Source organism: Drosophila eugracilis, unplaced genomic scaffold (assembly GCF_018153835.1).
Source record: "Drosophila eugracilis isolate 14026-0451.02 unplaced genomic scaffold, ASM1815383v1 contig_367, whole genome shotgun sequence".
Taxonomy (NCBI): Eukaryota; Metazoa; Arthropoda; class Insecta; order Diptera; family Drosophilidae; genus Drosophila; species Drosophila eugracilis.
Window position 1 is genome coordinate 3588827 of NW_024573224.1, and position 26407 is coordinate 3615233.

The 26407-nt window shown below is 42.9% G+C and overlaps 8 protein-coding genes across 9 annotated transcripts; 5 read left to right on the top strand and 3 right to left on the bottom strand.

Moving 5' to 3' along the window:
* The first annotated feature begins 1163 nt into the window (after positions 1-1163).
* LOC108113696 (protein takeout) lies at positions 1164-2423 on the top strand. The gene is made up of 4 exons (XM_017224373.1): positions 1164-1368; positions 1429-1666; positions 1764-2009; positions 2069-2423. The coding sequence occupies exons 1-4, from the start codon at positions 1302-1304 to the stop codon at positions 2268-2270; spliced, it is 753 nt and encodes a 250-aa protein (XP_017079862.1). The 5' UTR covers positions 1164-1301; the 3' UTR covers positions 2271-2423.
* Positions 2424-3733: 1310 nt separating this feature from the next.
* LOC108113805 lies at positions 3734-6933 on the top strand. Its single transcript, XM_017224514.2, has 8 exons — positions 3734-3809; positions 3881-4121; positions 4229-4368; positions 4424-4727; positions 5730-5833; positions 5892-6129; positions 6210-6349; positions 6407-6933. Exons 1-8 carry the CDS (start codon positions 3749-3751, stop codon positions 6709-6711), a joined length of 1533 nt encoding a protein of 510 aa, XP_017080003.2. The 5' UTR covers positions 3734-3748; the 3' UTR covers positions 6712-6933.
* Positions 6934-7029: 96 nt separating this feature from the next.
* On the bottom strand, positions 7030-8818 carry LOC108113804 (protein bag-of-marbles). The gene is made up of 3 exons (XM_017224513.2): positions 8197-8818; positions 7748-8112; positions 7030-7677 (listed from the first exon to the last, which is right to left on the bottom strand). The coding sequence occupies exons 1-3, from the start codon at positions 8673-8675 to the stop codon at positions 7205-7207; spliced, it is 1317 nt and encodes a 438-aa protein (XP_017080002.1). The 5' UTR covers positions 8676-8818; the 3' UTR covers positions 7030-7204.
* Positions 8819-9299: 481 nt separating this feature from the next.
* LOC108113813 (40S ribosomal protein S27) lies at positions 9300-10884 on the bottom strand. Its single transcript, XM_017224521.2, has 3 exons — positions 10799-10884; positions 9821-10040; positions 9300-9758 (listed from the first exon to the last, which is right to left on the bottom strand). Exons 1-3 carry the CDS (start codon positions 10802-10804, stop codon positions 9730-9732), a joined length of 255 nt encoding a protein of 84 aa, XP_017080010.1. The 5' UTR covers positions 10805-10884; the 3' UTR covers positions 9300-9729.
* A 211-nt stretch (positions 10885-11095) lies between these two features.
* Positions 11096-12276, top strand: LOC108113691 (nucleoporin Nup37). The gene is made up of 2 exons (XM_017224368.2): positions 11096-11758; positions 11817-12276. The coding sequence occupies exons 1-2, from the start codon at positions 11209-11211 to the stop codon at positions 12224-12226; spliced, it is 960 nt and encodes a 319-aa protein (XP_017079857.1). The 5' UTR covers positions 11096-11208; the 3' UTR covers positions 12227-12276.
* A 207-nt stretch (positions 12277-12483) lies between these two features.
* Positions 12484-22339, top strand: LOC108113739 (E3 SUMO-protein ligase RanBP2). Of its 2 annotated transcripts, XM_017224428.2 has the most exons (7): positions 12484-12838; positions 13722-16743; positions 16807-16947; positions 17020-19865; positions 19918-20668; positions 20735-21802; positions 21860-22339. In XM_017224428.2, exons 1-7 carry the CDS (start codon positions 12767-12769, stop codon positions 22210-22212), a joined length of 8253 nt encoding a protein of 2750 aa, XP_017079917.2. In that variant the 5' UTR covers positions 12484-12766; the 3' UTR covers positions 22213-22339. The 2 variants fall into 2 exon arrangements, with proteins under 2 accessions (XP_017079917.2, XP_017079916.2); XM_017224427.2 differs by having other exon boundaries at positions 16807-19865.
* A 263-nt stretch (positions 22340-22602) lies between these two features.
* LOC108113769 (protein RER1) lies at positions 22603-24469 on the top strand. The gene is made up of 3 exons (XM_017224467.2): positions 22603-22702; positions 22773-23148; positions 23210-24469. The coding sequence occupies exons 2-3, from the start codon at positions 23080-23082 to the stop codon at positions 23750-23752; spliced, it is 612 nt and encodes a 203-aa protein (XP_017079956.1). The 5' UTR covers positions 22603-22702; positions 22773-23079; the 3' UTR covers positions 23753-24469.
* A 254-nt stretch (positions 24470-24723) lies between these two features.
* Positions 24724-26210, bottom strand: LOC108113768 (3-ketodihydrosphingosine reductase). Its single transcript, XM_017224466.2, has 3 exons — positions 25881-26210; positions 25241-25809; positions 24724-25173 (listed from the first exon to the last, which is right to left on the bottom strand). Exons 1-3 carry the CDS (start codon positions 26095-26097, stop codon positions 24949-24951), a joined length of 1011 nt encoding a protein of 336 aa, XP_017079955.2. The 5' UTR covers positions 26098-26210; the 3' UTR covers positions 24724-24948.
* Positions 26211-26407: the final 197 nt, after the last annotated feature.

Below are 26407 nucleotides of genomic sequence, written 5' to 3' on the forward strand. Positions count from 1 at the left end.
TAAATTCACTCGGCCCGTTCCTAACGCAGCCTGTCAAAATAGTTTGAAAGTGAAGCCACCTCTCGGCGGGGCAACTTTTATCTGGTGAATCTATTAAGAGTGCCGTTGGAACCAGTTTGATGTCGTCTGAAATGCCTGATGATGTCTTATGTCTAATTGGCTTATGTTCGGAATTGAGTTGTTAGCCAAAGAATAGATTTATCTTTGCTTGTTGCAAAACGGAAATTCTTTGGGATGCCTATGGTTATAAGCCTTGAAATGCAGCATTCTCTTCAGAAGTGTATTTAAGATTAATATAAAATGTCTTAAAGTATAATATATATCCTACATTAAACTTCCATATTTACTTTTATCCTAGCCCTGGGCACCTTTTATTTCATATTTCCTTATGAAATTGTGATTAATATCAAAAAGGATTTTTAAAATATTTTATTAGAATATCGTTTCAGTAAGTATCAAACATCCCAGACCTCGATCTATGCAAATGACTTCATTACCATTCGGTTCCAACCTGCATAACCATTTAGCACATGGTATTGTATTGTATTGCAAACGCAGTTAGAAAATCCCCAAAAGTTCTAAATCCCAAGTGCTGATCTCAAAGCAAACATAAGATGGATAAGTACGAATCAGTATTTGCACTTCATTATAAATTCCATTTCACAGATTATGGATCTATTAAAAGTACTAATAAATAAAAATATAAAAAGTAATGCATTGTTGGAAAAGGAGAATTATTGAGGTGGCCAATAGACGACTAGACCTAACTGGCTAAATTGCTGGCTAGATGGCAAAATTGGCTTGCTTGCTAACTGGCGAACATTAAAATTTATAGAATCACTTTTGATTTTTCGATGCCTTTTGTCCGCTGCCATTGTTATTGTTTATTGTTATTTGTTGGTCTTCTCGCGAATCGAGGCACATGCTAATAATATTAATTAATATTATTGTTGCTGCCAATTCTGGCTAGGGGTGGCTACGATAATGATGATCATGATAATGATGATGAGAAGCCAGAACAGAAAACGAAAGAGATATACGAATAAATAAAAATAGCCACCAATCAGGCGGGCAGCAACAACAACAAGGGCCAAGACAAGTCAGGAATGAATAAACTATGAAGTGTACTGGTTGTCGGCCACTTCGCTAGCTGGCTCCATCGTTCTGGCCGATCAGAAATTTATAAATGCCGCCGTCTGTCCAGAGCCAATTTACAGTTTGCCATTGAACCTGGTCGGGCGTTCGCCAAAAATTATCGAGCGGTTAAAATTTTGTAGTGCCTTCCATCGATTGAATCAAACATGATGCTCTTCCGACTGGGCTCCGTTGCCCTGTTCTTCTGTTTGGCCAGTGGTGCCTCCAATTTCCGTGAGTCCTTTGTGGAGGCCCCTTTTTAGTGCAGTGCTAATCCAACGTTTGTCCTTGCAGCTCCAGAGCTGCCTCGCTGCCATATGGGGGACACTAGCTGCATCATCAATGTATCCCACATGCTGATCCGCCAATACGCAAAGACTGGCTACCCGGCGGCAGGTTTCCCCCAGGTGGAACCTTTCCTTGTGAAGCGATTTGACATATCAGATGGACGCACTGGCTCCCTGAACCTCAAGCTTAACTTTAGGGATGTGAATGTGGAGGGCCTGTCCGGAGTGAAGTTCGATAGAGCTGTGTAAGTATAGAGTGGCTATAATGTTTTGTGATCTTGTTATTTTAAAAGGTCTTTATATTTTACTTACTTTTCCAATCCTTTTTTGAAAAATTCCCAGTGGCTTTGGTCCGGATCCGGCAACAAGCAAGTTTGAGATGTACGGATCATTCCCCAAGATCGTTTTGAAGGGCAAGTATGTGGCGGATGGACGGATCCTAATCCTACCCATTCGTGGTGATGGCGACGCCGAGATCGTCCTGCACAATCCCAAATTCTCAGTGAAGTTCAAGCCGGGTACCCAGCAGCGCAATGGACGCACCCACCTGAGCGTGGACAAGCTTAAGGTGCTAGTAGAGCCACAAAAGTGAGTGTGTTTTGGAAATTCTATGAAGATCAGTTATATATATATTTGTAATCTTACAGGATGAATATTCGACTAGCGAACCTCTTCAATGGCGACCAGGCGTTGGGAACGAATCTGAATCAGTTTCTCAACGACAACTGGACGGAGGTGTGGAACGAGCTGCATCCCTCTATCCATGTGGCCATTGCCGAGATCATGAAGAGCGTTTTGTCACAGCTGTTCAAGCGATTCGCCTACGAGGATCTGTTCCTGGAGAACTGAGCACTAGTCGTCCAGCATTAGGCTAAGTGTACGAGTATTTCCTCACCAGCATTTCACACTCATGGGGCGTTGCATTCCGGCCATTGACACATCATCATCGTATCTGCTAAGCTAAGCTTTAAATTGTAGAATAAACAAAAAATAATACGAAAACTGGTTGTGTTTCTATTGTTAAATTAAGCGTAGATCTCAGTATTTCCGCACAACTGTCGCATACACTTTTTTGGCAAGCAAACGGCAATCAGCAAGCAGCTCACGTGATCAAACTTTTGATTGGGAATTTGCATGATAAAAGCTTGATCACTAGACTAACTACAATTGCGGGCAAAAGTTTATAGTATAATAGTATAGGAAAATGTTTTTATTATATTTCGCTTAATAATGTTTTTCATTTGATTTCTAAACAGGAAATCATTATTGTTTTTTTTACTTGAAACTAAACAACATATCATTAGCACTAAGATGAAGAGTTTTCAAACTTTGATCACCACTAGTTAATATATACCTTTCAGTAAATACGAGGTACTTTAAAGTATTTGAATAATACAAAAATCAATATCTTAGTAATGCTTCTCTGACTATAGCTATATGCGCATCACCCCAATTCGTTTCCAATTCGTTTCAGTTAAACTTGACAAGTTCAAGAGTACCGAACATCCAACGGTAAACCTGCAATCCCATCCCCAGACCAGGGAGTCGATAGCCAGTTGGCCTTGGGTCAGTGAAAATCTTCCACGAGTCAATCAACTGCAGCGAATCCGAGTAAAACGAGTCGCTTTTGTTCTCCACGGAGGCTGGGCTTTAAAACGGGGCGTTTTGGCCATTAAGTTAACTGAAGTTTAGGACCTGTTCTGGCGATCCATTCTTGTCACGATGACTTCGTTCTTTTTCGCCTCTTATTTTGGCTATATTTGGAGCCAGCCCTTTTGTAAGTTGGAGAACTCAATACCATGATTGTAGTATCATTAACCTTATAATTACAATTGCAAATACATTACAATCTTATTTATAATAATCTGTCTGATACCTCAATTAGCTGAGTCAGTTTGAAATGTAACCATATATCAGGGCGTAATTAGGAATGTTTTATATAAAACAGTTATAACTTACCAACATCATCTGGCTGTAAATAACCATTCATAAATTTTAAAATCTAATAAAATTAAAACTTAAGTATATACATATTAATATATACAATGTAAATAAGCCTTTTTGAAATGCCTGAATCAATTAAGATTTCTATCAAGAAAATGTATAATCTTTTACACAATTCCATCAGATGATTTAGTTTCGTAGGTGCACTATATATATTATATTTGAGCGATTTCTCAAATGGGCAGCAGACAGTAACGCCATAGATAAAAGCAAAATCAAAGGTTGCCATTAGACTTTATTTGAGTTGCACTTAGTGGACCACTATAAATACTAGACGAAATTCCCGTTCATATTCAGTTTCCTAAAGGTATAGTAGCGTAAACATGTTCGGAATAGCATTGGCAACAGTTCTCCTCCTTTTTGTGTCCGTGCAAGCTGAATTCCGTAAGATTGACATCCTATCACAAATATTATACATGGATTATCCAGTAAATAATATCCTGCAATCCCCGCAGCTGATGATCCCAAACCATGTAAATACGGCGATGGCGAGTGTATCATGGAACTATGCAACACATTGTTCAATGAGCGGTCTTCGGAGGCAAATCCTGGTCTGAACCTGCCGCGGTTAGATCCTCTGAAGATCGACAAGATGGTAATAAGCCAGGGTGAGAGTGCAAGCCCGGTTGGGATTACTCTAACGTTTACCGACAATTTGCTATACGGCATTAAGGATCAAAGGATCGTGAAAGTGAAGTAAGCTAGTGATCACATCGAAAAGATATAACAATAATTAATACTTTCTTATTCATATATATGAATAATATAATAAATTATAATAATCATATTCATTGTCTTTTCAGGGGATTTGGAAAGGACCTCACTGCGAAGCACGAAGTGAAAATTGTCACGAAAATCTTCTCATTGGTCGGACCCTATGACATCAAGGGTAAGGTACTCATACTTCCCATTAGCGGATCTGGGCAAAGTAACTTGACCCTTGGTAAGATTTAACAAGTTGGTTTCCCTAAAACCAAAAGACTAAAAATTCTTTTTAGTTAACACCAAAGCAATCTTAAGCTTTTGGGGCAAGCCGTTGGAGAAAAACGGGGAGATATACTTGGATGTCACGGATTTAAAAATTGCAATGAAGCCGGAGTCTATACATTACCATTTTTCGAATCTGTTTAACGGAGACAAGGCTTTGGGAGACAATATGAACGTCTTTCTGAATGAAAATTCAGAGGCTATTTACAAGGAGACAGCCTCGTCCATTAATCGATCCTTTGGCGAGTTTTACCTGGGCATCGTGAAAGGAGTATTTTCCAAGTGGCCGTATGCAAAGCTTTTTGCCCCGGAGTAACTAGTATGGTAGATATATTTCTTTAAAATGGCTTTAACAAATCAACTTGTTGATACTTATCACGAACTCAAGCTCAGGTCGTTTGTGCACTGACAGATATAAGTTTTGGCACAAGCAATCATCATTAGGTTTAATGAGGGTCACGAGTCCACTTAGAACGTTAGAATAAGATAATAGAGAAGTGCTTATATACTTATATACTATTAAACGATCTAAGCGAGATCTTCTGTAAATAGAACAAAATTGAGTGGCAATAAAGTTTATATATTCATCACTTTATAAAACGATCTTGTCAAAATCTAATTTTCATCACGCAAGCTTTTTGTTATATGATAACACTTTTTAAAAGTTGAATATTATTTTAATTCAAATCAAGGACCGCCTAAAAGTATGTGCTGGATATCACAATGCATTAAAAAATCTTGCCCTATAAAAGGTCGTTAAATTAATAAGTTCTTGACTTTACAAAGTCGAACTTCTGGATAAACAAATTGTGTTAACGTTTTATCAGCCATTAATTAGGCACAAATCAAATGTGTCAAAGGAGTTCGAATAGGAATTAATGTCCGATTTTGGGAAGGCCAATCTAATTTGCATATATCGAGCAAAGTACATGCAAAACGTGATTAGGAGAGATGGAATCGACGGGGTCGATAACTGGTAAGTGCGAGTGTAAACCCAACAGGTTCAAGTTCAAATCGGGAGTTCATTAAAGGGAATCGTAAAATAAATTCGCCGGCTATAACAGCCCACTTCGCCGGACAGACAGCCAGCCAGACCGCCAGCCTGCCTGCCGGTTTGGTTTATAATCCATTTAACTGACTCAGAGGGGGTACGTGGTGGTGGTAATGGTGAGTACACTGGTGACGGTCTAAAGTCAAATTCTGTCAGCCTGAGACGCAAAAGCGGTTTACGGCAACAAAAACATTTAGCCCGCACTCGGAATGTTCAATTGACGAAAGTCACTATATAAGTGGTAACATCCGAGGCTAATGGATCAGTATTCAATTGTGTTTCCCGGCGTCAATTATGAAGCTTACTCTTGCCCTCGTCCTGCTGCTCGGATGTGCCTCCGTATCAGTTCATGGACACGCCTCAGAATTACGTGAGTTGTGCCTCCTTTTTAAAAAAAGAAATTTGCCGTGAAACCTATGGATTTGCAGCCTCGGGAATCGAAAGGTGCGGTATCACGGATGAGCAGTGCCTGATGAACGGGGTTAACTTTGTTCTGAGGAACTATGCAAAGAGTGGCATCAAGGAACTTGGTCTGATCCCTCTGGATCCGCTGCACATTAAAAAGTTTAAAATTGGCCGTAATCCACACAGTCCGGTCAACATTGATCTTAGCTTCCACGATGTGGACCTCCTGGGTCTTCAGGAGGGGGTTGCAAAGCGAGTAAGGTAAGATCATATGAAAATTATTTTCGAAACGAAGCTTATCATAAATTTGTACTGAATAAAATAATAATTTCTCTATTCAGCGGGTTCACAAGTGATCTTAGCCGATCGATTGAGCTAGTCATGGAAGTCCCCGAACTTACAGTCAAAGGACCCTATTCTGTCGAAGGCAGAATACTCATTCTACCCATTACCGGAAAGGGCAATGCTGAGATCCGGCTGAGTAAGTTTTTGCTACTAATCTGGTTATCTAATCTAAATGTGTGTATTTAAATCACAGAAAAAACTAAGGTACGAGCTTTGATTAAATTCAAGCGTGTGTCAAAGGGCGAACACCAGACCTTCGCCGAGGTGGTGAATATTAATGTTGAGGTGGATCCCGCCCATGTCACCTATCACCTGGAGAATCTCTTCAATGGTCAGAAGGATCTGAGTGAGAACATGCACGCCCTTATCAACGAGAACTGGAAGGACATCTTCAACGAGCTGAAACCGGGCATCGGAGAAGCCTTCGGACTGATAGCCAAGTCAGTACTAGACAGGATCTTCGGCAAACTACCGCTGGAACAGCTTTTCACAGTCTAACTCCCTTAGTACAAAGCTTTAAAAGTGAAAATAGTTGAAACGTATATGTGAATTTTTATTTGACTTTAAAAATACAAATGCAAAGCAAATAAATCACTGGTAAGTTCCTCTTAAAAATTAATAATAGTTTCAAAATAAATTCAGGCACTGAAGGGTTTTAAACTTAACAATAGAAAAATAGCCTCATTTTGACTTAGACAAATAAAAGTAAAAATATTATTAAAAATAGTTTTCGTTTTGATTTTCGCTCTTCGTATTCTACTACAAATTTCGATATGTTTTTACTTGTAAATACTTGTTTTTAAAAGGTCAAAGTGATTCTTATAAAATTACGAATAAGGCATCCAAAATAATTGTCGAATTTGCTTAAAATATTACCATTAACTTTTTTAGGTAAGTGTAAGACTTTGTAGGTAACTTGTAATATACATATTTTTAAGAATTCAAATATTTATAAGTACCTTTAAAGGCTCTTAAATTGCTCTGATTCAGCTTAGCTTCTGAAACGCACAAATACACGTTCATTGCGTCGCTGGGGCGATGATGGCGCCTCATCCACAACTTCGTACTCGTCCATAAATTCAGAATCATCCTCTGCGTTTAAGTCGGCGATCTTCGGTGGACCGCAAATGGCCACAACTTCGGGTGGGAAGTAGATCTCTGGATTGGCAAGAAGAGCATTGAGGAAATCGTCCTGCTCGATGGCACAGCTGACAGCATTATCAAGCTTATATTTCTTGGCAATGAACACCTCCTCCGTGGTGATAGCACGAGGTTTTGCCGCCTTTAACTCGGAGCTTGCCAATAGGATGGCTCGCTCGTTCAAGGACCTGTGGCTTTCAGTCATGGCCGCCGAATAGCGATGCTCCAGGTCCATTTCCCAGTTGAACACATGCACGCAGAGATGCGTGGCCTTAAGCCACTCACGCAGACCCGCCAGCAAACCCTCCAAGCGCTGCACATTTTCTAGAAAATTTATACACACATAAGAAAAAAGAACAAACTGAGAAAGTTACAATCTGAAGCTTACACTTACCCGTATTGTTCACAAAGTTTCCATTACGATGGCGCATTTCAATGTTTTTAAACTGATTAAATGATTGCAAATAAGAGGCTGAACCTTTGATCAACTTGTCGCACTCGGTGTACTTTTCGTAGTCAAAGTTGCGATTGTTCTCCAGTGTGCGACGCTGTTGCTCTAGGAATCGCTCTACCTTAGAGCAGAGAACCTGAAGTTGGTAACGCACATTTAGGCTTCTTGGCATCGTGTTCTTTACGGGCATTTCGAATAGGTAGTCCGAAGGCATTGAGTTTTGACGCGAAAAGCCCAAGTCAGCAGACAGGTGATCATGCAGAGACCTGAACAGATTCATCAGACGCAGCACGGCGTTGCGCTCAACGCTGTGGGTTAGAAAAGAGGTATTCCCATGGTGTCTTTTTTTATGTCGTTTCCCTAATTTAGGCTTCCATTTACTTAACACTTACCAATCGCCGTACAAGCCAATCGAACGCAGTTTTTCAATTGTAATGGGCGGTGCAGAAGCTTCTTCCTCGCGTTGACGCTGGTTCCACACATTTTCCTTTTGCAGTTGCTCCTGCTTTGGACCAGTAACTAAGAGGTAGGGGGGTCTAGCGGTACGCGATTTTTTCGCCGGAACACTACCCAATCCAAACTGACTTGAACGCTTTTGAAGCTGATGCATGCATCCCAAGCCGTGGAATTCAAACTGCGGAGCACTTTTATCTAAGCGCATCACACGTAGTTTTTGTTGAATTTCCAACAAAGCTTCCGGGGAACTGCTGGAACCATCGTCAGATTGATCGTCGTTTGAAGGAGCACGATGCTGAACAGAAGCTTCATTTGATTCCATCATGGAAGACAATTCATATTGTAGTTCTCTCAAATTTTGGCATAGTTGCTGGTCATCGTAGGCGGAATACCCCATGGCACGTGAATTAAACATTTTGCAGAGAAAAATTCACCCAAGTTTCTTTATTTTTTTTTTTCCGAATTCACCGTTTTAAAAATGCCGCGACGCCACGCTGTCTGGGATTTCAATTGAAAGAGGGGTGGGGTGACGAGCAGAAGCTTCGATTATAAAGGGCAGAATATCGATAAGCAATTGCGTTTTATTTTAGCCTTATGGTTAGCAGTGCTGTTAGGGCATTTGTCTTTACTAACAAACCACATGAGTTACCTCACTGGTTGGTTTGCAACTCTGCTATCTTAAAGAGGACACTGCCAGGAATACCCGTTTAGTGCATACACAAGCAGAGTAATAGCAAAAGTGTCTTCGCTGATTGGTTAACAGCTTCGTTAATTGAATGAGCTGGCAACGCCAAGTATACCTACTTAGTGCATGCTCAAACCTGTGAACAGCACGGCTATCCTCGCTGAGATACTTGGAAGTCTTAGTTGAAAGAACTTGCATATTTACAAGAATCAGGTAGCAATGATATATATAAGACAAAAACCAAAAGCAACACATTTTGAAACAAATTTCTAATTAAATTTTAAATTCTTCCATTAAGATAAACCTATTCCCATTTTCATTCAGTGATAGTGAGCATCCGTCACAAAATCTCGATTTTAAAGCCTAAGAAACATTCTTTATTATCGTGAAGTCAATTAATCGTTAGAATCTATGCGTAACTAGTGAAAAATTCCTGAAGTTTTGCGGCACAAAGGGATTAATAACAAAACCCTAAAATGTATTTTCTTGTGCACACGAGTTTCCACATTACATTAGGGGAGCTGATATCAGGAAACCCAATCGATCAAGTTCCACTATCTCCTTTGCTGGCCATTATCCACTTTCTATAAACAAATACGACAAGAGCTGTTTTTTCACTTAGCCAACCACAAGATCGTTAATTCTTTAATTCACAAAGCACAATGAACCAAAGGACCGCAGCAATTGAATTACAAGCTTTCTTTCGGGTAGGTTCTGTGGTTTCTTTACGTTTTATAGTTTTTATTAAAAAATTAATAATTTGTGGTTCATCGCGAGTCCCATTTTACTGTGGCTTCCTGCGGAAAGAGCAGCCTGTAACAAACAAAAGTTCTTAGTTTGTAGGAAAAATACAATATGTAGTAGTTTGAGTTTACCTTCTGTCAACTTGGCGCGTCCTCCAGTTGGCTGGCACAGAATGGTTGCGCATCCGGCGCAGACCACGACGCCCTGGGCGTGGCTGAAGACGGTGGTGATCCTGTAGCAGCCGGGGCACTTCACGTCCATGAAGTACGAGTTGGGGTGCTGGACCAGGCGCTTCAGCTTGTGCTTACGCTTCTCCTCAGCGGGCAGAGGGTGCAGAAGATCTTTTGCTAGCTGCAAATAAGAATTGAATCATGGAATTAGTATACAAGTAGATGCTAATTAAGTATAAAGTAATTACACAGATAATCGAGTATTATATGAATTTGATCCAAATTACTAAATCGAATCTCTAGTTGCCATTTTTTAAATAAATATTGGAGACATGGGAAATTATAGGGCTGGTAAGATGGCGCCTATTTTATTCAATACTGCAAAAATTATCTTTTTGAGATTAACATCACTTTGATCTTGAAGATCAAGATGAACTTGTAACATATTGATAAGAAAAATTAAAATAAAAAACCATTGGTGTATCAGAACGATTTTATGAAGCACTTTTAAGAAGAATTCTTATCCAATTGGCACATTTTCCCCGGTGTATCAACAAATGCCAAGCACAGACTTTAGGCGACAACAATATAAATTTTCCAATAGGCGTTCTAGGTTATGTGCAAGGACTTCTAAGAACTCCGTCTGGCATTCCAATGACTCTCAGTTAAGTTAAAGTTATCCAAAATCAATTTGGTGCATAGAACCATTTCACAACTGTTTGCAATTTCACAGGCGCACGCCATGCGTGGCTAATAAACCACACACACTCATGGAAGCGGGCCAGACACTTGTTTAAGGCCCCTTTCAGGCCGATTTAATGGGCCAACACTCGCTCCATTCGCACTGGACACTTTGGCGGCAATTCCTGACCACTTTCGGTTAACATTTGGATGAGTTTTCTGTGTTTAAAATCAATTTTAACGCAATTTGGCACCCACCGGCATGTTTTTTCTTTCACAGCTAACACGGAAAAGGAAGTGGGGTAAATCGCAGCCAACTTAACTTAGGCAAAAAGATCCTAAATAATACCCAACAGCTGGTTATTGGCAACCCTGTTTCAGACACTTTCCAGCACAGCACTTAGTGCTTTTGAAATATTTAATCTGAGTTATCAAATTCATAGCAAACAACATTAAACAGAATTTATGTTAATCTTATGTATTTAGTTTAAAAATAAACTATTTATATTAAGATTTAATTGTCATGCTTTAGATACATCATCTTAGAAAATTCTTCAAACAATTTACGGTCATACTGAAGAAAACATTTGTTTTGGCGCCGGTATTGATCGTGAAACGAAATATAATTTACAATTAATTAGTCTAGAATTATAACATAAAAAGTAAAAATGCGGGCTGTTACAGAGCCTGATTTTACCATCCCACTAAACTCAAACATCCAGTGCTTTGAAATCTGTACGAATGACTTTGCCTACAACCTAATGGCTGTAGCGCTCAAGAAACAGTTGATGTTGATTCTAGTTGGATTGCCAGAGGAGAGTGGCGGCGACTTTGGGTACACGCAACTTCAGGAGATCGAGGTTGGGGACCTTAAGTGCACGAGTGCACTGGCATTTTCCCCCGACACCTCACTGAATTGCACTCCCAACAATGTGACTATTTGTGCTGCCCACGGCAATCAGCTGAGTTTAGTCCGCACCGATTTGGGCCAATTCACTACGATTCAGATGCTTCATGGTCACGGAGACTACGTCAATGATGTGTCCTGGGTTTGCGAGGGTGATCTACTTGCCTCTGTGAGCGATGACTTCACCTGCAGATTCTGGACGATTTCAGAAGCCGGGGAGAATGTTATTACCTTCGGTTTATCCTCCGCTGGAATGTCTGTTAAGAGTCATCCCGAGGACCCCAACAAGGTATTGGTGGCTGAGAAAAAAGGTATGTTTGGCGACAAAAACCCTTTATTTCAATCAACAACTAATTCATCTTATGGCAGGGACCATCCATTTGTACAATGTGAGGAGCAAACAGACTGTCGTTTCCGTAGAGTCGCCCAAATTCCCGCTCATGTCGGCGGATTGGGCTCACAGCAATAGGCTTTTTATCACCTCTTTGGCTGGCGGGGATTTAATCACCTGGGATCTGAACAGACCGTTTGTGCCTGCCGATATCAAGCAGGTTCACGAGGATTGCGGCCGAGTGGTACGATTCGCTCCAGGCAGCTCCGAGATGGTCATTGCTATGATAATCGGGCTAACTCTCAAGGTTTTCGCAGCAAAGTCTACGGTTCCGTTGCTCGAGGCTTCCCTGAAAACCTTTGGTGGTATGGCCTGGCACCAAAGACTGCCATATATAACAGCGGTCTCTGACAGAAAACTGCTTTTCTGGAAAGTGCAAATGAAGTAAACAAAATAAGCAAAAATAATAATAATAAACATTTCGTTAGTACACAAAAATTATTTTTTATCTTTGTACATACAAAAATATGCACATATTTTTAATAATTGTTAAGTATGAACTAAAATTTTATTTGTCTAAAAAATATTTTTTTTAAGTTTCAAAGTTATTTTTAAATCGATAAGAGTTTCACTCTGAAACTATCGATAGTTACAGGCAAAAAATCGAACCCACAGATAATATCGAAAGAAAAAATCTAGTTTTGTTCCAGCTCTACGGTTGCATATATTTTGTCGGTTGGATGTGTATTCCAGCCAAAATTTTTAAGTGGAATTTAGAAATATATACGATCTGATCTGCACCGCAAACGAGTGCGACGTGTTGCAACTGTAATTGCCAATCAAGTGCTAAGTTTTTTTCCGGTCGAGGCACGTTACCGCTCAAAAAATCTGCGTCGATCGGATGTCGAGTGAAGAAGCATCGAGCGCGAAGCACATTTTTGCGAGGACGAAACAATTGCCAATTGAAAGCGCTTAAAACAGCAAGGAAATGTTCACGAATCGAAAAGAAGTGGACGAGCATGTCCACAAATTGTTGGCAAAACTGCCGGCGGGAAATGAGGTAAATAAATACCAACAACTTGCATCGGAATTCCAAAAAAAAAATCAGTTGCGAAATCTTAAGTGCCGCCATTGAAAGCGCGCCGTTGTGTGCGTCCGTCTGTGTGCGTGCGCGTGTGTAAGTGAGTCGGCGTCATTTGTCTGGCGTTTTTGTAATAGAAAAGAAAAGTGCGCGCTTTTCTTGCGACGCCTGCCTTTCCGATTGCATATGTATCCTGGCAAAATATAGTACTTTTCTCTCAGCCTCATGCATTTGTTGTTCTCTTGGTAAATCAAAATAGAATTTTGAGGTTATGTATAGGGCGCCAGCTGCCGCTTATTTCGATTTACATCTACAAAGATCAATAAGTATGTGAGATAGCCTTTAAACATCAACAGGGATATATGCTGCTCATAAAGAATTAAACATGTTCATTTAAAGCAGATTACAGCACTTTGTGTTCATTATAGTACATACGTTTATATGTAAAAAATTAGTATTATTACCAAGGTTTTACCAAATGCCAATAAAAATTCTTGTTGCAGAATATGATTCCTAAACTAAGCAAAGTATTATTTTTTATATTGACCACGACTTAAATTGTTTTTCATTTCGGCTTTTATGGTTTGAATTCCAAAACAAGCTGGTATACAAAAGAAACTGAAAAAGATAAATTTTTAAGTTCAAAACAATGAATAATTCAAAAATCAAAAGTTCTCTTATTTCAATATCAAAAAAAATAATATCGTTTATTTTCTAAATAACTTCAGTTCACTCAAACGACGTTTTTGTTTATGTTAGTACATTAATTTGTGATTTTATTTTTCTTTGACATTGTATATGAAGTGGATCTCTAGAAGACATTTTTTTAACCAGTTAATAAACTTTACATCGTTATTTTCAGCGTGATATCAAGGGATTGACGATAGCCAGAATGTATCATAAGGTACAGGAGTATACCAAGGTCATTGAATACCTGAACAGCTATCTCAGGATCAAGGACGAACCAGTGGCTCACAATTTGATTGGTAACAGCTACAGTAAGCTGAAGACTCCTGAAGTGCAAAAGGCGCTGCAGCATTACCAACGCTCCATGCAACTTAATCCACGGCAGAAGGAGATCGTCTTGGATGCCTGCGAACTGTTATTGCTGGAAAACAACGCCTTTACCATCGAGCGCGCGAAGTACTGGCTTAATTTGGCTGGTGACCTTGATTTGAGCGACCACGAAAAGATCTTCGCCCTTCGAATAAAGGCAACTCTCAAGGAAAAAAAGGGTGGAGAAGATGGCAGCGGTGTTGGAGACGATGATGACAACACCCTGGAGGTGCTGATGCAAAAGGAGCTACAAGCGCGACCGCATGATGTGAGTGTACGCGTGCGACTTGTACGAGGATATGTTGAGAAGAAGAAGTTGGATCAGGCCTTCAACTATGCTTTCAAGGCTGAACTGGAGGCCAAGGGCTGTATGAGTCTGTCGAGCGAATGGTACGAAATAGTCTGGGTGGTGCTCACGAAGATGGAAATGGCCAAGGACATAAAGAAGAACTCGCGTTTTTGGCAGCTGGCGCTCCACACCCTCGATCGCCTTATGCAACTCAGCCTAGAAGCCAGCAGTGGACTAATAGAAAGCACCAGTCAGTTGTTCCGACTTGATCAATACCTTCAGAAGTTTAGCCAATCACTTGATTCTTTGACCGATGTCCCACGAGAACTCCATCAATCCTGTGCTGATCACTACACCGGCCAGTTGTTACTACACGCTGCAACGCTGATATTTAAACGTGAGCTACTGGGAAACAAGAACAAGTGGATGAGCACGCTGCGCTCCACACTGCCGGTTTTGCTCCTTGGTTACCAAGTGCGACCGCTCGAAGACTCACACGTACACCATTGGATGAAGCACTGTGATGCTGAGCAAAAACAGCTGATGCAGCTGTGGCGTCAACAAGGCGCTTTTCGTTGCGCTCAGCTGGGTCGCACTCTTTTGGGATGCTTAGACCGCTCACGAACGAAAAATGAGAGTCAGAAAGAGAATAACAACTTTAATGAAAATCAAGTAACCGCACAGGCTTTGCCCGGATTATTTGTCGACTCGGAAGACTTGTTGTCTAGCGCTCACCAACAGTGTCTGGACAAAAACTGGCGGCGTCAACTTTACCAGCAGCTTTTTACCCATACTGAACATAAACTAAAGGATCAGTCATCTCATTTGGTGCGCAATCAGCGCCTGCAGCTGCCTGTTTTTGAGTGGCCCGATTTGGCGGAGATAGAGATATGCGAGCAAAAGGCACTGCTCCTGCCACCACAGACCTTGGCCCAGCATGTCTACTTGGCGCTGGGCACCGAACCCGACCGGCTAGGAGAAGCACCACGCGTGCTCTATTACGAGGGATATCGGAGGGATATAAAGAAGAATTTCAACTTTTGCGGACCTGATTCCATAACCCAGTTGGATATCGACCTCTACCTCTACGCCACGGTTATTCAAACGCAACGACGATTGCAGATCCAGCGGGAAGGGTACGACACTTTAAATTTTGGAAATCGCAATGCCGCTGCCCGGCCGCTTATTATGCCATTTGCCAATTTGGTAAGTCAACTAACCACTTCAGAGCAAAGCATTTGGTGGGATATTGTTTTGCGGCTGCACAAAAACCAGCTGACCAGTGAAGGAAATCGCGTGGAGCAACGTGTTCAGCTCCAGGCTGGATTGGAGGCGGTACGGGCAGTAAATGGACCTAAAGCAGATAGCATCATCATTTTCCAGTTGGGAAAGATCTTAGAATCACGCGCGGACCATCTTGCTCTGGAGGAACGCATTGAAAATCTCTACAGGCTAGGATTTTCAATGATACGTCGTCAATACACACAGCAGCTCGAACCTTTTGTGCGTATCTTTAGGTACGGATCGGCCAACTCAACGATAGCCAGTAAGGACCTTGAATCACTCGCCGAAAACGCTGTGTCTTATTTCAGCACAAAGATGTTCAAGGCGGGTCTGTATGAACAGTTTATAGAAGAGGTTCGTGGACTTAACCTACCCATGGCCCTTTATCTGCAATCGGAGGCATATCGCCATCTTGAGACTTCTGGAAAGGCGTCTCGAGTCTCCCGGTCTCGTTTCTCGGAGCGAAGACAGGAGTGCCTGCAGCAGTCGCAACAGATTCTTGGTAATGATGTCAAACACCCTCTTAGCTTTACTATCCAACAAGAGCTACGAAATTGCCAGCAAAACCGAAGTGGTCAGGGTCTTGATGATAGCTTCGCTAGCCCAGATGTGCACAATAATTCTTCCACCTACGAGGATGCCGAAGATGACTTTTATTCGGGCGCTACCTTATCTGCTAACCGGTCACGTCGGCAGTTGCAACCCGCTCCAGTCACACCCATTGTTTTGGCACAAACAAGTCAAGAGATGGAACAAACTGTAAAGCAGATCAGCAAGTCTCTGTGTGTGCTTAAGGACGATGTAAGTGTTGGAATGGAAGCTATGCGACAGGAAATCAAAACGCTTGCAGAGAAATTCACTGGACTGGAGGAGTTGCTCAAGAAGATTAAGATCACCAGTAGAGAAACACCGACACGTGATGTGGATCCTGCAGCTGCTTTAGGACTGGATGATTTGTTTATCATTGAGGATGCGCTAGCGGAACACCAGCAACAACAACAGCAGCATCACAATCAAGCTGCTGTGCATCAAGTGGTTACAAATCCTTATAGTGGGCCTACTCCAGGTTTCTACAATGGCCTACCAAACACGCCGAATGCTCCGGATCGCTTTCTGCCAGGACCCTATGGCAGTCCTATGTTTAACCAAAACCAAATGTATAATTACTACGCAGCTCAGGCACAAGCTCAAGCACAAGCCCAGTTCTTGCGGACTCCTCCAGCTCCAGGATCGATTCCACCTCCCAATATGTTTGGTATGTGCAAGTTTTAAATTCGATTCGGATATTTCTGATTTTTTAATATTTTTAATATTGTAGGTCCACGTAATCCAAACTTTGGACTACCCAGTATGTTTCCACCGCCGACAGGTTCTACAGTAGCACCTTACATGGACGCCTTGGGAAACTTTACTCAGCCTCCTCCAAGTCTAATACCGCCGCCTGCACAGCCAGTTCCAGGTCCGACTCCTCTTAATCTGCTCGAGTCAAAGCCAGCACTCTCTACTCCCGCTTTCTTTAACACGCCAACAGGCCTTGCAGTTCCACCCATTCAAGTGCCGCAATCCAAGCCATTAGGAGTTCCATCCACGACCATTCCCGGTGCTATTCCGGTTCCTGGACCACTCGCGGCATCTGTAAATCCTGTAGTACCAACCTCTGTTCCTGCCCCTATTCAAATACCCCAAGTGGTTCCTTCTGTGCCTGCCCCCGCTTCTGTTAGTGTTCCAGCAATGTTTAACCGAGCCTTGAATAACCAGCCAGTAGAAAAGGAACCACCGGCCAATGTTGTTATAACCAGTTCAGATCCGTTGCCAAAGCCAACTAGTGCCAGTGTTCAGCCTACTTTAAGTGTGACCATTCCAGCACAGCATATCAAGCCTAGTTTGGTGCAGGTTCCGGAACAGCAGACACAGACACAGTCACAACCACCGGTTTCAGCGGCGGGAACTCTCAGCTTTAACTTTGGAACAAAGACCTCCGAAAGTCCTTTCTCTTTCAAGTCGCAGGTGGCTAAAGCAGCAGCCGAAAAACAGAAGGAACAGGAGGCAGCTGAGCTAAACCAAAGTGGAGCTAGTGAACCCAACAAAAGTCTGCTAGCAGACACATCTGCGGATGATTACGACCCCCGTCCTGATTTCCAGCCCATCATCCCATTGCCAGATGAAGTGGAAGTTCGCACTGGCGAGGAGAACGAGGAGGTCAAGTTTAGCAGCCGAGCCAAGCTTTTCCGATTCGTTAGCAATGAGTGGAAGGAGCGTGGAACTGGGCTAATTAAGATACTGTGCGACGCATCGACTGGCTTGTCGCGTGTTCTGATGCGTCGCGATCAAACCCACAAGGTGTGTGCCAATCATAAGATATTGGCTGACATGAGTCTAAATTTTGCCAGTCAAGACAAGGGAAAGAAATCATTCTTGTGGGCAGCAAATGATTTTGCAGATGAGCAAGTCACGTTGGAGAAATTCCTGGTGCGTTTTAAAACAGCAGAAACGGCTGAGGAGTTCAGGGTGGCCTTTACAAATGCCATTGAGGCGGCTAAGTCAGAAAAGCTTGCGAAGCCGTTTGAGAAACCATCGGAGCTACCTGCAGACCTTCCGAAGGAAGCGGTTGCAACGTCTTCTGCCGCATTTAGTTTACCTAAGACCTTTGTGACTAGCACGCCAGCACCCACCTCACTATCCAGCAAACCTAAGGAGCACACGAAACCTCAATCTGATCCGGTTCCAGCGGTGCAAGCAACAGTGGCTAAGTCGCTGTTTGGAGCCATTTCTGCCGTCAATGCTGTTCCTGCAACATCAGCACCCTCAGCTCCGGCTCCATTTGCCAACTTTAGCTTCACGGGAAACGGAACAACATCAGGATTCGGCATTGCATCCACAGCATCTCCTTTTGGAAACCTCTCCTTCGGTAGCAACTCTGCGGCAGGCAGTACCAACAACACCACACTTTTTACTACGGCTACGATCAAGGACAGCACAGTTCAAAGCCAGACGCCACAAAAGCAGCAAATAAATAAATCAGTCGCCTCGGACGCTGAAGAGGAGTACGTGCCCACAGCGCAGTTTGCTCCGGTTATTGCTTTACCTGAACTGGTCGAAGTGGTCACTGGGGAAGAGAACGAGGAAGTGCTATTTGAACACCGCGCAAAGCTTTTGCGTTGGGATAAAGCTGGAAATGAATGGAAAGAGCGGGGTCTTGGAAATATGAAGCTCCTGCGCAATCGTTCTGATCCCAACCAGGTACGCTTGCTAATGCGGCGCGATCAGGTACATAAGCTGTGCTGCAATCAGCGTCTGCTGCCCGAGACCAAGTTCACTCCCGCATTGAACATTAAAGCGGCAGTCACATGGGCGGGTCAGGACTATTCCGAAGAGGAGCTGACCACTGCATTGCTAGCTGTGCGATTCAAGTCGCCGGAGATCTGTCAGGACTTCACGGATGCTGTGCAAAAGGCTCAACAAAGTATGGGAAAAGAAACAAAAAAACCTGATGTTGCTCCTTCTAGCACTGGAGAAAAAAATAAGGAAAATGAGAAGCCCGTAAAGGGCTTTGGTGATGCTTTCAAGCCTAAGGCAGGTAGCTGGAACTGTCAGGCCTGTTATACGAGTAACGGCCAGGACCAGCTTTACTGCCTGGCCTGCCAGGAGCCTAAAGATGCCACTGTGCCACCCAAGCAATCGGGACTGGACCAAGGCAACGCATTAAACCTTACCACTGGTTCTACCGGCACGTTTTCCTTTGGCTTTGCACCAGCATCTCTTCCTGGCACAGGTGGATTTAGCTTTGGAGGAGTTACACAACCCAAGGAAATTGCAGTGGTCGCACCTGTGACCGCCTCTGCTTCAGCTCCTGCTTCAGTTCCCACCTCAGTTCCTCCATCTCAAGACCCAGCTATTGGATTAGGGAAGACTGGATTCGGAGACGCCTTCAAGCCCAAAGTCGGTAGCTGGTCGTGTTCCGCTTGCTATGTAAACAATCCAGGAGAGTCTCTTTACTGCAGCGCATGTGAAACTCCCAAGGATGATACTGTGCCGAAGAAGGAGAATACCCTAGGATCAGGACTTACTCTGCCCGCTACCACAAAGTTTAACTTTGGTTTTGGAGCTCCTGCAGCTAGTAATAAGGACCAGGATGCCGACGCGGGCAATAAGGGCAGCAATGTGTTTGGATCCGCCTCCTTTAACTTCGCCGCTCCGTCAATTGGGGCATCTTTAAAACCAGCTGGCTCAATTGGATCCGGCAGCTTCTCCTTTTCTATGCCCACCCAACAACAGGCCAAAACTCCAGCGGCAAATGAGGGCGATGATAACGATTCTCACGAGGAAGAGGAGGAGAACAATGCTTATTTTGCACCAGTGATTCCATTACCCGATAAAGTAAGTTAATCAAATACCAAAAACCCTAGTTATTGACAATCGTTTATTCTAGATCGATGTGAAAACGGGAGAGGAGGACGAAGAACTGCTGTATGTGCACAGGGCTAAACTATATCGCCTCACTGAGGGCGAATGGAAAGAGCGTGGCTTGGGCGACTTAAAGATTCTTCGCCACAAACAGACTAAAAAGCTTCGCGTAGTGATGCGTCGGGATCAGGTGTTCAAGATCTGCCTCAACCATGTGCTCAACTCAAATGTAGTGTACAAGCCAAAGACCGAAACATCGTGGATGTTTGCTGTCCACGATTTTAGCGAGGGCCAGAGTGTCCTTGAGCGGTTCACTTTGCGCTTTAAAACAGCGGAAATGGCCCAAGGTTTTAATAATGCTGTGAAAAGTGCCCTTGATGGCACTGCTCAGGCAATAGAAGATTCAACGTCCAGCCACGCCGTTACTCCCCTTAAAGCAGAAACCAGCGAAGCAAATAATACATCAGATAATCTGCTCCAGGACCATGCAGGGGAGGACAAATGCCGAGGTTGTGATCCGGAAAAGTTCGAGTATGGCAAAACCTCGTCTGTAAGCACCTCTTCCAACGATGTAATTCCACCACTACCAATGACCCTCCCCATCCTAACTCTTCCTAAGCCATCGACTACGGCAAAAAAATCATCAACACCTTCCTCAGTAGTATTTAAAGCCAGTTCGCTGGGCACAACCAACTCTTTGTTTTCCGGCTCCAGCAATATATCCGTGTCGAATGAAAACAAGCCGCCCAGTTCGGCATTCCTATTTGGTAGCGCGGGTAAGTGTAAAGCTTAGACCAACTATTCTTTTAAAATATGATATACCTCTATAACTTATTTTTTAGATAAATCTGAGACCGGAAAAACTGCCACACCCATAGCCAATCTACAAAAATCGATCTCGAGTGGAGGTCAGGGCAATGTGCTGGGATCTATTTTTGGCAGCGGTTTCTCAAACCAAAATTCGCTTGAGGATTCATCTAAATCCATTTTTGGAGGTGGGAACAAAAAGGAAGAGCAATCGTCTATTTTCGGAGGTGCCAAAGTGGACTCCCAGTCAACAGCCAGTCAAGAGGCTCCAAAGGCAATATTCGGCGGCTTCAGTGCTCCCACTTTCGGAGACTCAAAGCCTTTTGGATTTAAAGTCGAGTCTCAGTCAACGGATGGTAAGGAAGCGCCAAATTTATTATTTGGCGGTACCTCAAACATTTTTGGAGGCTCCAACGCGTTCGGAAGCCCCAAAGCTGAGACTCAGCCCACAGCCAACAAAGAAGCAACTAAGTCTATCTTTGGTGGTAGCTCCATATTTGGGGGCGCACCAGCAGGAGGCTTTGTGTTTGGCAGTGAAACCGGACAAAAAGATGCCATAGTCCCTATTTTTGATTTCGGCAAACAGGTAACCTCGGATAAGAAGAAAGAGGAGGCAACAAAAACCTCCGGTATTGGTGAAGGCAGCAAGGAAGAAAAATCTGTGACCAGTTCTTTTGCCGGTTTAGCAAACCAAACTGGCAGCACATTTGCTGATATAGCTAGTAAACCGGGTCCAACATTCGCCGATTTTGCTAGCAAAGCGAGTATTGACTTTGCCAATGTGTCGGCCAACAGCCAAGGCACCCCCGTGGGATTCAACAAGTCCGCCAATATCGAATACTATAACCTGAAGAACCAGGACGATTTCAAAAACTTTCAATCTTCGTCGAAGACAGGCAAAAATGAATCCGCCACTGCAGATGGTGGCGATGATGATGGCGATGGCGCTAACGATGACAACTACGATCCGCATTATGATCCCATTGTAGAGCTGCCGGATGAAATAGTGGTCACCACGGGAGAAGAGAACGAGACTAAGCTGTTCGGCGAGCGAGCGAGACTTTATCGATATGATCCCGAGACAAAACAGTGGAAGGAGCGAGGTAAGCAAATGCTGAATTTTCGTCTAAAATCAATGTAATAACCACTTTAAATCACAGGCGTCGGCGAGATTAAGGTGCTGGAGCATCCGGAGCTACAGACTTTCCGACTAGTCATGCGGCAGGAGCAGATCCACAAACTGGTGCTAAACATGAATATCTCCGCCTCTCTACAGATGGATTACATGAACGAACAAAAGAAAAGCTTTCTCTGGGCCGGCTACAACTATGCTGTGGACGCGGAGGGCAAGGTGGGCACCGAAGGCGTGCTGGAACGCCTCGCCTGTCGATTTGGTAAGGAGGAAACTGCCAATGCGTTTCTTAGTACGGTAAACTCGTGTGTAGACCGTGCCAAGGCCTTGCAAAGCGAAGACGATGAGAACGACGAGGAAGAGGAACAGGACGGCACATAAAAAACTGGATCTAAATATATGTAGAATGTTTACGATTGTGTTTATAAGATAGTCTTTCAACAAAAAAGTATGGAAAATTGTTAAAAATTCGCACTTTTCCAAATAATAAAACTTTGATAACCCTTAAGATATTTGAAGTGTTTTTTGTTAGCGGGCATTTATTTTCACACGATAACGATAATTTTTTAAGAACACTAAGAAGGAACAGTCGATACATGAGAGACCAGACATCGCTGCTTAAAAAGCGCTGTTCTGTACTTGTTTTTTATTAATGTAATATTTTTTTGCTCCTGTTTACCTGTTTGAAAATTTGAAATTTACTCCTCAAGATAAAAAATTTAAATTTTCACGAAGCATCGCTCGAAAGTAGTTTGTCACCCGGTTCTTCCATCACTATCCGATAGTTTGACAGCCCTGCCACTGAGAGAGCATAATGACGTGGTGAACTCTGTGTGAAAAAAGAACAATAAATTGCCGACAAATCTCCAGTGTAATTAAATTAGTTAGCGCATAGAAACGCACTTAACCCGGTGCTAAACTCTTCCTATCCTAAAATTTAGGCAAGAAGGCTCTGCAAATTGCAATCTCAATACCTGACAGGCGAGCTCTACAACAAGAAGGAAGAAGAAGAAGGCGACGACGGACGGTACAGAATATGAATTAGAGAACAATTAACGATTGTCTCGCGCTTCGTTTGCCAGTTGGCCTGTTTTGTGTTTTGTTAGCCTCTTTCTGTCAGTCGCTGCCCCTGTCCCCAAAAAGTACCACAATTTCGAATCGATACACGTGTGCAAGGGGAACTGCGACAGCGTCAAAGTCAACAATAAAAGTCGAGGGACGGAGATTAATGAGAGGCTAGCGACAACTATGATGAACGAGGACAGCAGCGCTGCCAGCGGCGGTGGCGTTAAGAAATTCTTTCAGCGCCTCTCACAGGTAAGCGCCCTCTAAGAGCACAGCCAGAAAATTAGCTAACCCACATTCTTTACCGCTATAGACCTATCAATCCACCTTAGACCGAAGCACACCGCACACACGGATGCGTTGGGTGTTTGCCGGCTTCTTGCTCCTGCTCTTCGTGTTACGCATCTTCATCTATCAAGGCTGGTACATTGTGTGCTATGCGCTGGGCATTTACCACCTGAACCTGTTCATTGCCTTTCTCACGCCCAAGATCGACCCGGAGTTTGATCCGTACTCGCAGGACGATGAGGACGAAGGACCCAATCTACCCACTCGCAGCAACGAGGAGTTCAGGCCCTTCATCCGCCGCTTGCCAGAGTTTAAGTTCTGGCTTTCGGTAGCAAAGAGCACGCTTATAGGGCTGATTTGCACGTTCTTCGACTTCTTCAATGTGCCGGTGTTCTGGCCCATCCTGGTCATGTACTTCATTACACTGTTCTGCATAACGATGAAGCGCCAGATCAAGCACATGATAAAGTACAAGTACTTGCCGTTTACGCGTAACAAGCCACGCTACCAGCGAGTGAACGACCTGGCGGGAGCCGGACCCGGCTCCGTGGCGGGCAACGCGAAGTGACAATTAGCCGCACAGACGCCGGACACACGGGCGGCGGCCACTGGAACGGGTGATCCCTCGATTGCCTCTTCTACAGCTACATTGCCACCATCAACAACCAGCGACAACGCAGCGACCAAGGATGTGGGGTCGCCAACAGCATCGTCCATCAAACCACCGCAGATCATTGCCATTGAGGACTACTAGAGAAAGCTACTGAAAACAGCCCGGAATGGGATCCAGAAGTATAACATCAACCAGAACCAAGCATACAATATAATTTTCCTTTTCGGTTTGTGTAGCATTTTTCGTTTCACTGTTGAGTTGTCGCACGGCGTCTTGTGCAAAATACCTTGTTTATTGTTTAATCTAAATGCTTGTTTAAATTTATATTTATTTACAATGCTTTTATCTATTGTAAATCCCCTACAATACCGAAACAACAGATCAGCACTAATTTAATTTTTTCATCCTAATCCTAACGCTAATTTAATGATTCGTTTATCCAAAAAGTAGACTTACTGTATTTGAAAAAAATATTTTTGATTATCATGCTTAGATGCTATAACAATATATGCCTAAATATATATACAAACATATATATTTTGCATTATGATTATACAACTTTTGTTAGCGTTAACTATAAAAAATGTTAGAAAGACGGAATGAAAATTGAAACTATAGGAAGTGTACACTGGGTGCGTCTTATGAATAAAGGAAGACAAAAGAAAACCAAAATAATGTATAGTTGAATTTTGACCTATTTAAAAATGGTGGAGGATTGCGTGGTGTGGTTTGTGTGTTTATCTAATCACATTTTCGATCGCGGTGTTAAACGTTAAGGTTGTTGCGCGACATTAAGATATGACACAAATTCTGATAGAGGAATACATTTCATAGTAATACGCAAAATTAACCTATGGGAAATCTCTGAAGTCGGGTATTTCCATAATTTTTTTCTGTTTGCAGCGGAATAATAATAAAACTGCATATTCTCAACAAATGTAACACTTTGATTTTATTCAAATGAAGCACACACCAGTTTAAGCACACGTCAGCTACAAAACACGATATATAAAAAACGACAATAAAGTTAGCTTGGAAATGGCTGATAAATGCTTAACATGCAAACAGATTGCACTTTGTGATTTACAATGAAAATGTAATTTAATATACTGGGCACTTGGAATACTAATAAGGTAGAGAAGCCGTAGCGTTCATTTGCTGTCCACTTCGGATCCAGGCTTCGATTTATCCTCCCTAGCGCATTTGCGTATAACACTGCTGAAATATTTATGCAGACCATAGCTAACTAGTCGCAGTGGTCCCAGAACTATGGCATGCAGGAGATTGGTGAAGAATCCATCCCAAGGAAGTAATGCTCCACCCAAAGTGGTGATTAACCAACTTTCTGCTCCTACCGTCGAGGTGAAATTGCCCTTCTAAAAATTAAGAAAAATATTAGTGTCATTTTATCTGGTCCACATCAATGTTTAACAACCAACTTACCAAGGCGTCCTTTAATATAGCTTTGGCCATAACTTCTGGCTCAATAAGCCCTCCTCCACCTGAGATTATTTTGGTCTCCCCTTGGCTTGGTTTTTCCTCCTCCTCGAATCCAGGTGTATTCGTATCACAGGGCAAGGCTAATGTCACGCTAACCCCGTGCTCCCGGGACTCCATGGCTATTGTCTCAGCCATCGCCCTCAGGGCGTACTTAGTGGTCGAATAAGGTCCGTATCCAAAGATGCCAAACATTGCCGCCTGTGACGCAGTGATTACAATAATTCCCTCGCCCGCCTTTTTCATCTTAGGTAGGACGTACCGAGTACAGTTATAGGTGCCGAAGAAGTTCACATTCATCAGTTTGTGCATATCCTGAACTGAGACCTCCTCGAACACACCACAAATGGCCATTCCAGCGCAATTGATTAATGTGTATATAGGGCCGAAGCTATCCTCGATTTCACCAAGAACTTGGGATACTTTTTCATACTCGCCGCCAATGTCCAGACTCCTGTACTGGAACTTTTGTTCTGGTCGCTGGCGGATCACTTCCATCAAGGCCACTGCTCCGCCTGGATAGAGATATATGGTAGCGAAGATAAGACAATTTTGGGCGGGGTTTTTTAGCCGTGGCATTACTCACTCAGCATTTTCTCGTCGCGGGCTATTACCGTCACATCGGCGCCTTTCATGGCGCACTCCACCGCCAGACAGAGTCCGATTCCCTTGGATCCGCCGGTAACAACCACATGACGCCCCACAATGCTCTTTGAGCGCTTGCCCATTACGAATAGGTAGATCAGAATGTGAACCAGCACCGCGATGCCGACGCAGAGCACTATCTCCCAGCTCAATTCCATGCTGTCAAGAGGGCGCGATAAATCCTGATTTCTTTAATCTCTAGTGGGTGGTTAATCATCAAAGCAAAGCAAAAAAGCTGATTAGAAAGTGCAACTAAGTGTGACCGTTTGCGAAAACGGGTATAACTACTTAAGCATCGATAGCTTTTATAGATCATAAGGTCTGCGAACTTTTGATTCAATACATAAAATTGTTAAATTTTTTACAGTTTATATCATATCATTATATATATCCAATAACACAGAAAATTATATTGGCATGGTAAATATAAATCCTAAAAGATATGGTTCATCTTTTTTTTTTAATATA

Excerpts from the sequence above, each read along its gene's own strand:
- LOC108113805 (XM_017224514.2), top strand. The coding sequence starts at position 3,749 with ATGTTCGGAATAGCATTGGCAACAGTTCTCCTCCTTTTTGTGTCCGTG. Across the intron at positions 3,810-3,880 it reads GTCCGTGCAAGCTGAATTCC|CTGATGATCCCAAACCATGT; the intron begins GTAAGATTGACA and ends CAATCCCCGCAG. Across the intron at positions 4,728-5,729 it reads AAGCTTTTTGCCCCGGAGTA|TATTCAATTGTGTTTCCCGG; the intron begins ACTAGTATGGTA and ends CTAATGGATCAG.
- LOC108113768 (XM_017224466.2), bottom strand. The coding sequence starts at position 26,097 with ATGGAATTGAGCTGGGAGATAGTGCTCTGCGTCGGCATCGCGGTGCTG. Across the intron at positions 25,810-25,880 it reads CCGCGACGAGAAAATGCTGA|GCGGAGCAGTGGCCTTGATG; the intron begins GTGAGTAATGCC and ends ATCTCTATCCAG. Across the intron at positions 25,174-25,240 it reads CTATATTAAAGGACGCCTTG|AAGGGCAATTTCACCTCGAC; the intron begins GTAAGTTGGTTG and ends CTTAATTTTTAG.
- LOC108113691 (XM_017224368.2), top strand. The coding sequence starts at position 11,209 with ATGCGGGCTGTTACAGAGCCTGATTTTACCATCCCACTAAACTCAAAC. Across the intron at positions 11,759-11,816 it reads ATTGGTGGCTGAGAAAAAAG|GGACCATCCATTTGTACAAT; the intron begins GTATGTTTGGCG and ends ATCTTATGGCAG.
- LOC108113739 (XM_017224427.2), top strand. The coding sequence starts at position 12,767 with ATGTTCACGAATCGAAAAGAAGTGGACGAGCATGTCCACAAATTGTTG. Across the intron at positions 19,866-19,917 it reads TGATTCCATTACCCGATAAA|ATCGATGTGAAAACGGGAGA; the intron begins GTAAGTTAATCA and ends CGTTTATTCTAG. Across the intron at positions 21,803-21,859 it reads AAAACAGTGGAAGGAGCGAG|GCGTCGGCGAGATTAAGGTG; the intron begins GTAAGCAAATGC and ends TTTAAATCACAG.
- LOC108113769 (XM_017224467.2), top strand. The coding sequence starts at position 23,080 with ATGATGAACGAGGACAGCAGCGCTGCCAGCGGCGGTGGCGTTAAGAAA. Across the intron at positions 23,149-23,209 it reads TCTTTCAGCGCCTCTCACAG|ACCTATCAATCCACCTTAGA; the intron begins GTAAGCGCCCTC and ends TTACCGCTATAG.
- LOC108113696 (XM_017224373.1), top strand. The coding sequence starts at position 1,302 with ATGATGCTCTTCCGACTGGGCTCCGTTGCCCTGTTCTTCTGTTTGGCC. Across the intron at positions 1,369-1,428 it reads CAGTGGTGCCTCCAATTTCC|CTCCAGAGCTGCCTCGCTGC; the intron begins GTGAGTCCTTTG and ends TTGTCCTTGCAG. Across the intron at positions 2,010-2,068 it reads GTGCTAGTAGAGCCACAAAA|GATGAATATTCGACTAGCGA; the intron begins GTGAGTGTGTTT and ends GTAATCTTACAG.
- LOC108113813 (XM_017224521.2), bottom strand. Across the intron at positions 9,759-9,820 it reads ACGCGCCAAGTTGACAGAAG|GCTGCTCTTTCCGCAGGAAG; the intron begins GTAAACTCAAAC and ends TGTTTGTTACAG.
- LOC108113804 (XM_017224513.2), bottom strand. The coding sequence starts at position 8,675 with ATGTTTAATTCACGTGCCATGGGGTATTCCGCCTACGATGACCAGCAA. Across the intron at positions 8,113-8,196 it reads ATTGGCTTGTACGGCGATTG|CGTTGAGCGCAACGCCGTGC; the intron begins GTAAGTGTTAAG and ends TCTAACCCACAG. Across the intron at positions 7,678-7,747 it reads AAACTTTGTGAACAATACGG|AAAATGTGCAGCGCTTGGAG; the intron begins GTAAGTGTAAGC and ends TAAATTTTCTAG.